At 40.5% G+C, this 12,645-nt stretch overlaps 1 protein-coding gene across 1 annotated transcript; it reads left to right on the forward strand.

Annotated features, from left to right (window-relative positions):
• Positions 1 to 571: 571 nt before the first annotated feature.
• Positions 572 to 3,913, forward strand: TSPYL1 (TSPY like 1). Its single transcript, XM_007190735.2, has one exon. It carries the CDS (start codon positions 680 to 682, stop codon positions 1,988 to 1,990), a length of 1,311 nt encoding a protein of 436 aa, XP_007190797.2. The 5' UTR covers positions 572 to 679; the 3' UTR covers positions 1,991 to 3,913.
• Positions 3,914 to 12,645: the final 8,732 nt, after the last annotated feature.

Below are 12,645 nucleotides of genomic sequence, written 5' to 3' on the forward strand. Positions count from 1 at the left end.
CGCAGGACAAGCTCTTCTTTGATGCAGATTATAAAGGTAAGACTAGCAAGGAACAATATGCATCAATTTCGTGGTGAAAAGTCGCTCAGTAGCTTTTTCTCCCAGTGATGTCAGAGGCCAGAATATTTTCATTTCACTTCTACTTGAGAAAAGGGAAACAATTTGCTATTCAACTTAGTTTAAAAATAAAGAGAAGATTTTTGCTCCTGGCCATTATGGAATAACAGGGAGTAGATTTACCTTCCTGCCTAGAAAATACCAAACACCAGAAAAACATGTTTTCAGACGATAGCAGGCAGTGTAGTACTGGGATCCCTACAAGCTGGAGGTACTCTCCAGATGCATCGCAGGGAGAGTCCTCACTGCTTCAGCCTCTGAGTGCGAGCCACATTTATTTACGTAAGTCAAACTATCAGTCCACCCGATTAAATTCATAGGAATAAAACTAAGAGAACAAGCCCGGACCACAGGGTACCAGGTAAGCCACGCCAGGACTTGCCAATTCTCGCGTCAGGGTGAGATCTACAGCCGTGACGTCACCCTCACGGAGACGCTCGCGAGACTAGGGAGTGGGTGGCGAGAGCGGCGGGTTTTCGGTGAGAGCGGCGGTTATTCGCCGAGCGCGGCTTCTGCGAGGAAAAACAGACGGTAGCCTGACGTTTGTCTGGCTGCTGCCGACATGAGCGGCCCGGATGGGGTCGAGAGGACGCCTCTCCCTGAAACCCACAGTCTCACCGTTCCCGACCGTGCCCCCGGAGACCCGGATTCTCCCAGGTGCCTGAAGCTCCGTGAGGAAACTGAGGCGTCACAGGTGATGGCGGAGACGGGTGAGGGGAGCTTCGAAGCCGTTGCGCTCCCACCGTCCCAGCTTCCAGAGGAGCGGGGCGCCCCCCGCGCTGCTCCCGCAGGTCCGGTCTGTGCCGGTAAGCCCCATATCGGAGGCGGTGGGGATGGCGGTTACGTAGCGCCCGAAGCGGGGCAAGAGCAGGCTCCGCCTCCCAGGGAGAGACTGGAAACGGCGTCTGTATCCCTGGCGACGGACGGCAGCCGGGGAAATGGCGGCCGGCGGGGAGAGCCGCGGGGCTCGGGTGGGGAGAAGGCCCTAGAAGCCTGTGGCGCGGAGAGGTTCGGATCTGAGCTGATGGCGGAGGCGAAGGCTGAGGAAGTGAAGACTGAAGAGGGCCCCCTCTTCTCAGTGGCAGTGGATGAGGAGGTGGCGGAGAAGGAAGGAGTGAAGGAGGAGGAGGGAGTGGAGCAGGAGATGGAGATGGAGGAGAAGCCAGTAGGTGAAGAAATAGAAATGGTGGAGAATAGAGTGGTGGAGGAGGCAGGGCACCGGCCCCTGCGGATGGATCTCCGCATGAACCCTCTGGAGGCCATCCAGCTGGAGCTGGACACTGTGAATGCCCAGGCTGACCGGGCCTTTCAGCAACTAGAACATAAGTTCGGACGGATGCGTCGACACTACCTGGAGCGGAGGAACTACATCATTCAGAATATCCCGGGCTTCTGGGTCACTGCCTTTCGGAACCACCCCCAGTTGTCCCCCATGATTAGGGGCCAAGATGCAGAGATGTTAAGATACATAACCAATTTGGAGGTGAAGGAACTCAGGCACCCTCGAACAGGCTGCAAGTTCAAGTTCTTCTTTCGAAGAAACCCCTATTTCCGGAACAAGCTGATTGTCAAGGAATATGAGGTCAGAGCCTCTGGCCGAGTGGTGTCTCTTTCCACTCCAATCATATGGCGCCGGGGCCGTGAACCCCAGTCCTTCATTCGCAGGAACCAAGAGGTCGTTTGCAATTTCTTCACCTGGTTTTCAGACCACAGCCTTCCAGAGTCTGACAGGATTGCTGAGATTATTAAAGAGGACCTGTGGCCAAATCCACTGCAGTACTACCTGCTGCGTGAGGGAGTCCATAGAGCCAGACGTCGCCCAATAAGGGAGCCAGTGGAGATCCCCAGGCCCTTTGGGTTCCAGTCTGGTTAAACTTTGCCCTTGGGAATGTTCCTGCATAAAGTCCCTTTCCGCCTCTTGCTGGACCTGTGCTTGGGCAACAGAAATGGGTATGCCGTCTACTCCCCCCCCCCCCCCCCACCTCTCTTTCTGACATTTCTGCAGCCTTTTTCCCCTGGACATTCAGTTCTCTCAGCCTCAAGATTGAGACCACCATGACCACATCCCTCCACTTCCACATGTGCATTAATATCACATGCTGCATGGCCATGATTCACACCACTCCTAAGTTTGTATTGATGTAAATTGCACTGCCTTTATCTGCACTACTCGGACCCCGTTTGTTCCCAGGGCCTCCGGTCTGCCTCTTATGCCTGGAATTCTAGATTTGTCTAGGAGCCCATTCTACACACTTTGCTCTGCAGTACAGGCATATAGCCTGTGGATGGTTGCGGGCCTTTAATGATATCAAGGGAGAACAGCAGTGGACCACTTGGCCTGTATGATTTATGTGACTCCATTGCTCTTCTTGCGCCTCTGGTCGCCACCTGTCGCTGTCTGCTACTGGCTGTGCCCTTGGCTGCTACCTACTGGATGAACATCTTATAGACCATTGTCAGCCCCACTCTGGTTTCCGGTAAACAATCTCCAGGTTTCCTTCCAGCACACAAAAGACCTTCCATTCTTCTCCCCAAAAGACCTCTCCTCTACTCCTCACCCCCACCCCCCTTTCCTCCACTCCCATCATCCAGAACCCTATTACTTGTCAGGCAAGTGGTTGAGGTGACAAGGTAGACTTGTCCTGGTGGCAGGATGGTCTAAGGCTGGTGTCCATTCAAAGTACCAGGCTTTCTCAGCCTCAACTAGTGAATTCAGCCAAAACTTAGGTACCTCTTTGTGCCTCCTTTTCTCATCGGGAGCGTGATTAAGTGCCAGGGTGGCAGTACACTTTCTCCAGTGTCTCTTCTGGCTCTTAAAAGAAGTGATAGCTCATAAACATCTGCAGAATCAGGTCTTTTAGTTTTAATTTGGCTCTCCATTATTTCCAGGGACAGGTTGTCTTGTGTAATAGACTACCAGAGCTCTTATTTCCCTCTGCTTTCTTCCCTATCCTCCACCCACTTTAGCAACATCTAGAGGGTTTAAAGGGAGACAGATTTATTAGATTAAATGAAAAGCAATACCTAGGCCCTAATGGATGGAAGAACTAAAGATATTGTGATGGGTGCCCAAAGCATGGGAAACTAAACAGAAGACCACAGGCAAAAATGAGCCAGGTAAAAATTGGGCCTAAAATGAAGACTGAGAGCCTTCAAGGAAGGTTCTTTCTCTGTCAGTGGTGATGAGAGAAGTTCTTTTTCTCAGGATAAACATGGGAGAATTGAAGGGGGTTGGAATGTTAAATATGTTGTCTAGAGAAGAGATCTTTAAAGAAATGCAACGCAACTTTGAGTGCTTTCTTTCATTTTCATTTGACTGACTTTATGAGGAGGATTAATACTGTGTCTTTTATTTCACTAGTATTTAGTAAATCCTGTTATGTTATTTCTGCTTACTGGGAAAATTGAGCTGTACAGGCTTTATTTTGCTTTCAGTTGGGAACATTTGGAACAGTCTTATTTTCCTGTATGATATAGAGACTTAAATGAATATCTGTAGTGGATTTCAACTTGTTTCTGTTAAAACCGTATCCTTAGAAATATAATTTGAATAACTTGTTCTTGTCATATTATTAAGACTTTGGAAATTGTTGTCTTCATGGAAAAATAACTTACTAAAAATGTGTGGCTTAATTGTCTTGATAATTTGCCCAGTTAACAACTTAGTAATTGATGTGTCTCTTTTCCTAAGTAGCATAAATACTTGTGAGGTTGCTCTGTCACATTGAAAGTATACCATTGATATATTTGTCTTTCCTTATATGCATGATGGTAAAATAAAAGCATGTTACTCTGCTAGATTTCTTATTTCTCACCCTGCGCATAAAAACACATGAAGAAATTGTTCTAGGTGACGGCAGGTTATGGAATTATTAAAGTTCTTAAATGGATACAATAGGCGTTATCCCAAAAGTAAGAAAATGAGGAACACTACTTTTGGTAGGGAGGTTTGTTGTTTTTGTTGTTTTACTTTAAAATGGTAACAATTTCAACTTCTTACTCATGATTGCATTCTTTTCCATACAGCTTGTGTAGCACCATCCCCCCTTCACTTCCTTAAAGCCTCCATTTCTATCTCTATAAATGATATTCTCAGGTCATTCAGGCTCTCTTTATTCACTTGTGCATTTAGTAAGCAAACATTCATAGAGTTCTTATCATGAGTGATACACTCTTCTATCCTTATACTTTCTCAACTGTAGAAACTTGTTCTTTTCTTCAAACCTCACCACCTTCTGTGTCAAATCCTTTAAGGCCTGTCATAGATAACTCTTTTGCCTTATAGTTTTTCTGTTCTTCTTAGGGAAGATGAAATATTTCTTTTTGTACTTAGTGTACTTTGTAGGGACCTCTGTTCTAGAAAATAACATGTAATAATTCATTATAGTGAATTCCACAAATAGTTATTAAGGCATTTTGTCAGGTCCTGGGAAGGTAAGTCCATTCCCTTTGTTGTTAAAGAATTGGGGAAAGACTGATGTCCAAATAATTGACACAGTGATACAGTGAAATAAAATAGATATACTTTCACATGTTTTTCACTCTTTCCCTTTCTTTCTAATTTGAAAGCTTTGTGAAAGCAGATGTAGGGTGACTTTTACTTTCCTTACTGCATCTAGCATAATGTTTTGCCCATAGTTGTCACCAGATAAATATTTATTGAATGACAAAATGAATAACTCAAATGGGAAAAAAGAACAAAATAACTTAGTACTCAGAAAAGATTTTTGATGAGGTAATGGAAAGAAGAAAACAGTTTTCAAGGCATTTGTAAAAGTGATGTCAACAGGACTTCCCTGGTGGCGCAGTGGTTAAGAATCCGCCTGCTAATGCAGGAGACACGGGTTTGAGCCCTGGCCTGGGAAGATCCCACATGCCACGGAGCAACTAAGCCCGTGTGCCACAACTACTGAGCCTGTGCTCTGGAGCCCGTGAGCCACAACTACTGAGCCCGTGTGCTGCAACTACTGAAACCTGTGCGCCTAGAGCCCGTGCTCTGCAAGCCCCTGCTTGCCGCAACTAGAGAAAGCCTGCGCACAACAACGAAGACCCAACTCAGCCAATAAATTAATAAATAAATAAATTTATAAAAAAAAAAAAAAAAAAAAAAAAAAAAAAAAAAAGTGATGTCAACAAATTGGCAAAGACTTCCTTAAATAAATTTCTTGTTTAAATAATTAGAAAAGGTTTAAACACTATAACATTTAACTTTTCACTTGCCATTTTAACAGGGCATTAATTTTGGATCAACTTTTATGTGCTTTGTTTTTGTATATTTTAAGGTGACGATCACACTGGAGATAGAAGGGGGGTTAGACTCTATAGACATGTTCTGTCTAATACAGTAGCCACTTGTCACCAATGGCTATTGAGCACTTGAAATGTGGTTAGTCCAAATTGAGATCTGCTAAAGTATAAAATATATACTTGATTTCAGAGACCTAGTATGGAAAAAAAGGATGTAAAATGTCTGAATTTTTATATTGATTGCAGATTGAAATACTTTGGATATATTGGGTTAAATAAATATATTAATAAAATTAATTTCCCCTACTTACACATTTTTTAAAAGTGGCTGCTGGTAAATTTTATATAGTACAGTGTGGTTCTAGACTTCTTGATGAATATGTCAAAGCATATAAAATATCTGTAAAAGTTAAACATGTTAATCTTTTCTCCCATGAAATTTTTTGTGACTTTAGGGCAAGGTTTATCTAGCTAAAATTCAAGATGTGTAAAGTATAGCTAGAAGCCAATGGGTAAAAGGTAAAATGATATGTCTTTAATCAATTTGTTCTTGAGTACCTAAGATATACTCAGTACTTCGTAAAACGTATTGTATAAAACTAATTTGGGGTATAAGTAGGGTAGATATGGGTGCCAAATTTGCTCTGATAGTTACATTGGTTATTTAAAGTAGTCTCGGGCTTCCCTGGTGGCACAGTGGTTAAGAATCCACCTGCCGGGCTTCCCTGGTGGTGCAGTGGTTGAGAATCTGCCTGCTAATGCAGGGGACACGGGTTCGAGCCTGGTCTGGGAAGATCCCACATGCCACGGAACAGCTGGGCCCGTGAGCCACAATTGCTGAGCCTGCGCGTCTGGAGCCTGTGCCCCGCAACGGGAGGGGCCGCGATAGAGAAAGGCCCGCGCACCGCGATGAAGAGTGGCCCCCGCTTGCCGCAACTGGAGAAAGCCCTCGCACGAACCGAAGACCCAACACAGCCAAAAATAAATAAAATAAATAAATAAAGAAAGAAAGAAAGAAAGAAAAAATCCTTAAGAATCCACCTGCCAATGCAGGGGACACAGGTTTGAACCCTGGTCCGGGAAGATCCCACATGCCACGGAGCAACTAAGCCCGTGCACCACAACTACTGAACCTGTGCTCTAGAGCCCACAAGTCACACCTACTGAAGCCTGCACGCCTAGAGCCCATGCTCTGCAACAAGAGAAGCCACCGCGATGAGAAGCCCGCGCACCGCCAAGGAAGAGTAGCCCCCGCTCGCCGCAACTGGAGAAAGCCTGTGCGCAGCAACAAAGACCCAACTCAGCCAAAAATAAATAAATAATAAAAAAAATAGTCTCTAACAACGTTTATGATCTACAGCTTCGTATTTTTCTAGAATAAAATGGTCTGTAATTTTTGGTTTACAGATGTACGTGAAGCTCAGAAAATAAAATAATTTCAGTCAGTAAACACACCATTTTGTGTGTGTTACGTGGGCTCCAAATTTTAACAGTTGGCCAGCAACAGAAAAAAAAATATCCCAAGCTAGCATTGGACCAAGTCAATTCAATGCTCACCACTTGAATAAGCATATTTTATTTTATTTTTTAATATTTATTTTATATTTTTATGTTCTCTGTACCTTCCTGAAGAGTGTATTTTATTTTTGAAAATTAGTGTAGTCTAAAGCGTAGTGAAAATTAGAATTTGCAGCAATTACTACTTATTTTGTATTGGATACTATATTAAGGATTATATGGGATAGTAAAGGTTGTCCTTGCCCTTGAGGAACTATCTCATTGAGGGGGTGCCATTCTTTGGATGTTTCCTCTTCAGCAAATTCACATCCTCAAACTAGTTGTGTGCATAAGAAAACTCGGGGGCTTAATGTGGCCAGGAGGAGGTGTCAGAGATGATCAGGACCATACCTTCAAGGCCATCTTCCTCTCCCTCAATGTTAGTATATAATTGAAGTCCTAGATTGTATAGAAGTGACAGATAACAATCTTTATCCATTCATCAGAATGGGAGGTGTTTCACTTGTGAACAGTACCATCTCCATGTTTGCTTGAAGTGAATTGTTTGAACTCTGAAGGGTCACCTTGATCTAGTTCCTCTGACCTCAGAGGTTCTCGAAACCTACAGAAGAATTTCCATGATGCTACGTTAGGAAAACTGAATGTCTACTTCTCGGTCTCACTTTTTCAGGATTTGCATTTAATATAATTTCCTTGAAAACAGGCCAGGAAGAAATGGTTCTATTAAAAATGGAAAAGGTCAGTTAGGTAAGTTGCTAATTTTTATAAATAACCAAATGTCTTATTAGCAACTTGAAGAGACAGGGAAGACATGCTGGTTTTAAATTGGGATTAACTCAGTTTTACAGTCTACCACCTAGTGCATTAGCCAAAATAAACACCTTCCCTGAGCCTCGGTTTCCTTGTCCATAATGCAGGGATGATAATATCTTTATTATAAGCTAATATTCTCCCAGGATATATTTGGAGAATGGATTATATGGTTATAGAGAGGATAATAACAGAAACCAATTGGGAGCTTACTATGTTCCAAGCACTGTGCTAAAAGATTCCAAGTATTAACCTAGTTAATAAAGGTTAGAGTGTGAAAATGCCAAGCACAATGCCTGGCATATAATATGTAACTAAAAAATACTAATTTCCATTTACCTGCCTCTCATTTTAATTTCTTATTTAGTTCATATCCAGACAAATAGTCATCTAGCTTAATATTTCTCAAACCTGACTGCCCATTATAAATAGCTGGGGAGCTTTGAAAAAAAATTCTGATGCTTAGGCTCTCCCTCAAACCAATAAATTAGATCTTGAGGTGCAGACAGGTTTTAGAATCATGGATAACCTTTCCTTGGACTCCTGAAGTGAGGGAATGCTCACTCGTTTTGAGTTTTATTAAATTTACTCAGAAATCCACTGCCTTACAACATCTAGCTATTGCAAAGGGCCTGGCATATAGTTCCCTCACAGCACATTTGCTCCATTATTTTGACCCCTGTAGTCTTGCAGAATGGAATTAGCCTGATTCCACCAAAGAGTTCTAAGTACTTGAAGATCTTCATTACATCCTTCTCAATGTCCCCTCACCAACCTGGCTATATATCAGTTCCTTCAATGTTCCTCATCCGTTTTGTATGCTAATTAAACAAGATTTATTATGCCAGTGCTCTTACTAAACTCGGTGCCCAGAACTGAACAAAATAACATCCAAATAACAAAATAGAATGAGATTTTTTTTCCTGCCTTTATTATGAATAGTATATTTCTTTAAATGGATCCTGGGAGAGCATTAGCTTTGGGGGCAGCAATATTACCCTTTTACTAAACCCTTAAGTTTTAAAGTATTCACATGCTGCTGAGGTTGACTTCACCATCTTACTGCATTTTATTGAACTTTGTGTCCAACGCTTTACACATATCTATACTAAATTTTATTCTGTTAGGCTAATTCTCCTAACCTATTCACATTTGGAGGATTCTTTCTAATGAGTAATTCTCCCTAATTTCATGTCGTTTGCAAATCTAGTCTGTAGCCACCTCATTGTTGAACTTCTCCCTCCCGGGATCTTCCTTTCAGAGTGACATAGCATCTTTAAGACACGATCTTTCCATCAACTGTAGATCCATCTATTATCGTGTGTGTGTTTGTGTGTGTGTGTGTGTGTGTGTGTGGTTTAACTTTGTTCTAGGGCATCAGCAAGCATACTTGGCACCTCTTAAGGAATTAGGGAAAGATGCCCCCTCCAGGCAGAGGGGTTAGAAAAGTGTGCCAGTTCCTCCCAGATGCAGTCCATTATAGCAGATGTGCTTTGTCTTTCAAATTTCCTAGTCAAAAAAGAAAATGACTTCTTAGTGATCTTTTTTTTACCTCTATTGATCACTCTGCTTTTTTTTTTGAAGGCAGTATTAATAGTATTTTAATATTACTACTTCAACTTCTGTGGGTTTGAAATTTTTCAAAATAAAGTTGGAGAAATATTAAAAATGATGTTATAGAGCTTATTTTTAATCAGTCATCAAAATTAGAAAACAAATTTAAACTACAGAAGTGCACAGTTAAAAGCCTAGTTTATAGACCTGCTCAATTTCCATCAAAGTAATAAAAATACTCATATTTAAAAGATTGTTCTATAATTAGAGACTATAAGAAGTAAGTAGGAAGCATATATTATTGTGAAGAGTTATTGGTGAAGGTGGGTTATTTCATACAGCTCTAGATAAGACCCAACATTGCCCCAAACTGACCATATATCTAGAAACTTATTTTGGGATTCATGTACTCCTTTACGAAGTTCTAGAAATATGGGTCTTATTGAGGGCTTCAGCACACATTTCTTGAGGTTGAGGCCCACTGATGGATCAGAGATTGGCATTGCAGAATCAGCCACAGCTACTAAAATCATGATTTGTACACAGAAGCCTGTGAATGTTTTCATTTCCAAGTCTTCATTTTTTTTTTAAGCTTCAAACTCTGATTCCAGAGTTCAGGAAAGCTTAGTATTGGCAAATAGTGTGTTCTCCGCTTGATTTCTAGTCAGTATACATATCCCATTTGCATCAGTTTGCATTTCCGTGATCCCATGAATAGTGGTTAACACTGAGTTCCAAATATTTAACCCCTACCACCTCACTGTTGTTTTTGCCTCAGCCATTCTCTCTTTGCTATTTTAAGTGACCAAAGATGTTACCTAATAATAGATTTTGTTTGTTTTTGGTATTTGTCATTGTTTTCTTTCTTAAGGTATGATTTACACACAGCACAAGAATATCCATAGCAGTTTTATTCACAATAGCTCAAAATTAGAACAAACCAAATGTCCGCCAACAAATGAATAAATTATGATGTATTCATACAATGGAACACTACACGTAACAAGAAGGAACAGACTTGATTATGCAACAACATAGTTGAATCTCTAAATCATTACGTTAAGTGAAAGATGCCAGATAAAAGAGTACATACTATATAATTCCATATATGTGAAGGTCACTAGCCCAGGAAACTTAACTATGGTGACAGACATCCAAAAAGTGGTTGCCTCAGAGTTGGGGAGAGTAAGTAGAAAGAAGCACGAGCAAACTTTCAGAGGTGATAGTAATGCTCCCCATCTTAATTTGGGTGATGATAACACAGATGTATCCACTTGTCAAAACTTGTTCAACTGTACACTTAAATTTCATGCACTTTAGTGTATGTAAGTTATAACCTCAATAAATAGCACATTTTAAAATATTGTTGAGAATTCAAAAACTGGAACTCCATTTGCCCATCTCCAGTGTTTTGGCTTCTCTCTTTCTGTGCTTAAAAATTGCTGACTCTACTTGCAAGACTATATTTGCAAGTTGTTCACATGCTGTAGTATAATTCCAATTTTGGAATTACTTTTTTTTTTTTTTAACTACTTCTCCCTTAATTCCAGGCCAAAATTGATCTCTTTGGAGATTCCCTTAACCTACAAACTAAGAGGTTCTGTTATCCTCTGGTCACTGAAGAAGTTCAGTCTGCTCAGGGCATATTGTTCTGTAGCTAATACAGATATACTCAATAACAATCTCCCTGGGGGCACCCTCAAGAATCTCCCTGAGCTTCCCATTCCATTTCTGCACATTCAGATGCCTACAAGACGCTTCTCTGACCTTCTTTTAATCACAGTTGAATTCCTTGTCCCATGAGTCACAATTTGAGCCTTGGGGATATCCAGTTCTCCTTCAAGTACACATCTCTGTCTCCATAACCTTCTCTGCAGATTGTTAGAAATATCATGAATTTCCATGTATGCTCTTGTTTTAGGTTTCCATACCACTATTCCCATTTACTAATAAATAGGGAAATAGAGGCTCAGCAAATTGAAGTGTATTCATCTAGATGTAAGCAGCACAGGCTGCATTCAATTAGGGTTTCTTATTTCAAGCTAGGGCACATTCCACCACACTGCAGCAGCCTGCAACTTTGGCATAAAAACATAGATAAAATCCTAGTTAAGTACAAATATCTTGGCCTTAATTGAAAGTTATTCCTAATTCATTCATAAATGGTTTTAAAAAGGATATGTTTATTTATTTATCTTTATATATCTGTTTATCTTCATGTTAAACAATAGAGGGTATCCAAACCCCATCATATATCTATTTCCTGTATTTTAGAATATAATTTTTGATATTTACTGTCTGAGTTAAATGCTTAGTTTTACCTTTCCTCAGAAGAACAGAATGGGCCAAATGTCAAATGTTTTAATATCATTCTGGAATTTGGCAGCTGAGATGTAAAGAACTGTTGATATCACTAAGAAATGTAGAGGATGTATATTTATTGAGGTTTAATTGAGTCAACAGAGTGATTACTTATAACAGATACTTAATACTTATCCTTTTCACCAAGCTCTGCCTTTTCTTAGCACGGTGCAATTAAGAGTTGTGTTGAGATGGGCCTAAGGACTTGTGGGTACCTGGTAGTCTAGGTACTGTTGTAGTCAACTATTGTTAAGTAATGGCCAAATTTCTCAAGTTTACTCTTGGGTCAGTTTTGCTGAATCCTCTCCAATTAGCTATTAAAGGTATATATTTCACATAATTTTTTTCCCTTAAAGTATTGTATAAAGTAATATTATGTGGAAGAATGAGGTAACGCATTTAGTTCCAGCAATAAACTTTTTCTATGAACTGGAAATATACTATATGTCTAGAATCATTTAGAAATAACTGGAACATTGCAGACAAGTATTATTACTACATCCTAATGTTTCATGTTTTTCTCAGATTATTCCAGTTATATTTACTTGGTCCAATTCAACTCTCCTTTCTTTCACTTACAGCTTCACCCTTTATGGATTTCTTTCATCTTTGAACTTCGATATACTTATTGTTTCATAACAGAATTTGACGTTCATTTTGTACTGTCTGCAGTGTATTCAATATAGGTAAAACTTAGCATAAAAATAATAAAAATTACCAAGTCAGCTTTTATTTATTGAAAGCCCATTGGGATAAATACTTTACACATATTTCATCTTCACAACAGTCCTGTAAATTAAGTTTTATTATATTCATCTTATATAAAAGGAAATTGTGGCTCAGAGAAGTCAAGTGACCTGTTCAAACTGAACAGCTAGTAAGTGGCACAATTGAGATTTAAAGCCAGATCTGTCTGATTCCAACATATGTGTCTTTATTCAGCGTATTAGTAGGGTTTGCCAGAGAAACAGAGACAACAGGAAGAGACTTATTATGAGGAACTGGCTTGTGTGGTTATGGAGGCTGAGAAGTCTCATG

The sequence above is a fragment of the Balaenoptera acutorostrata genome, chromosome 14, assembly GCF_949987535.1.
Source record: "Balaenoptera acutorostrata chromosome 14, mBalAcu1.1, whole genome shotgun sequence".
NCBI lineage: Eukaryota > Metazoa > Chordata > Mammalia > Artiodactyla > Balaenopteridae > Balaenoptera > Balaenoptera acutorostrata.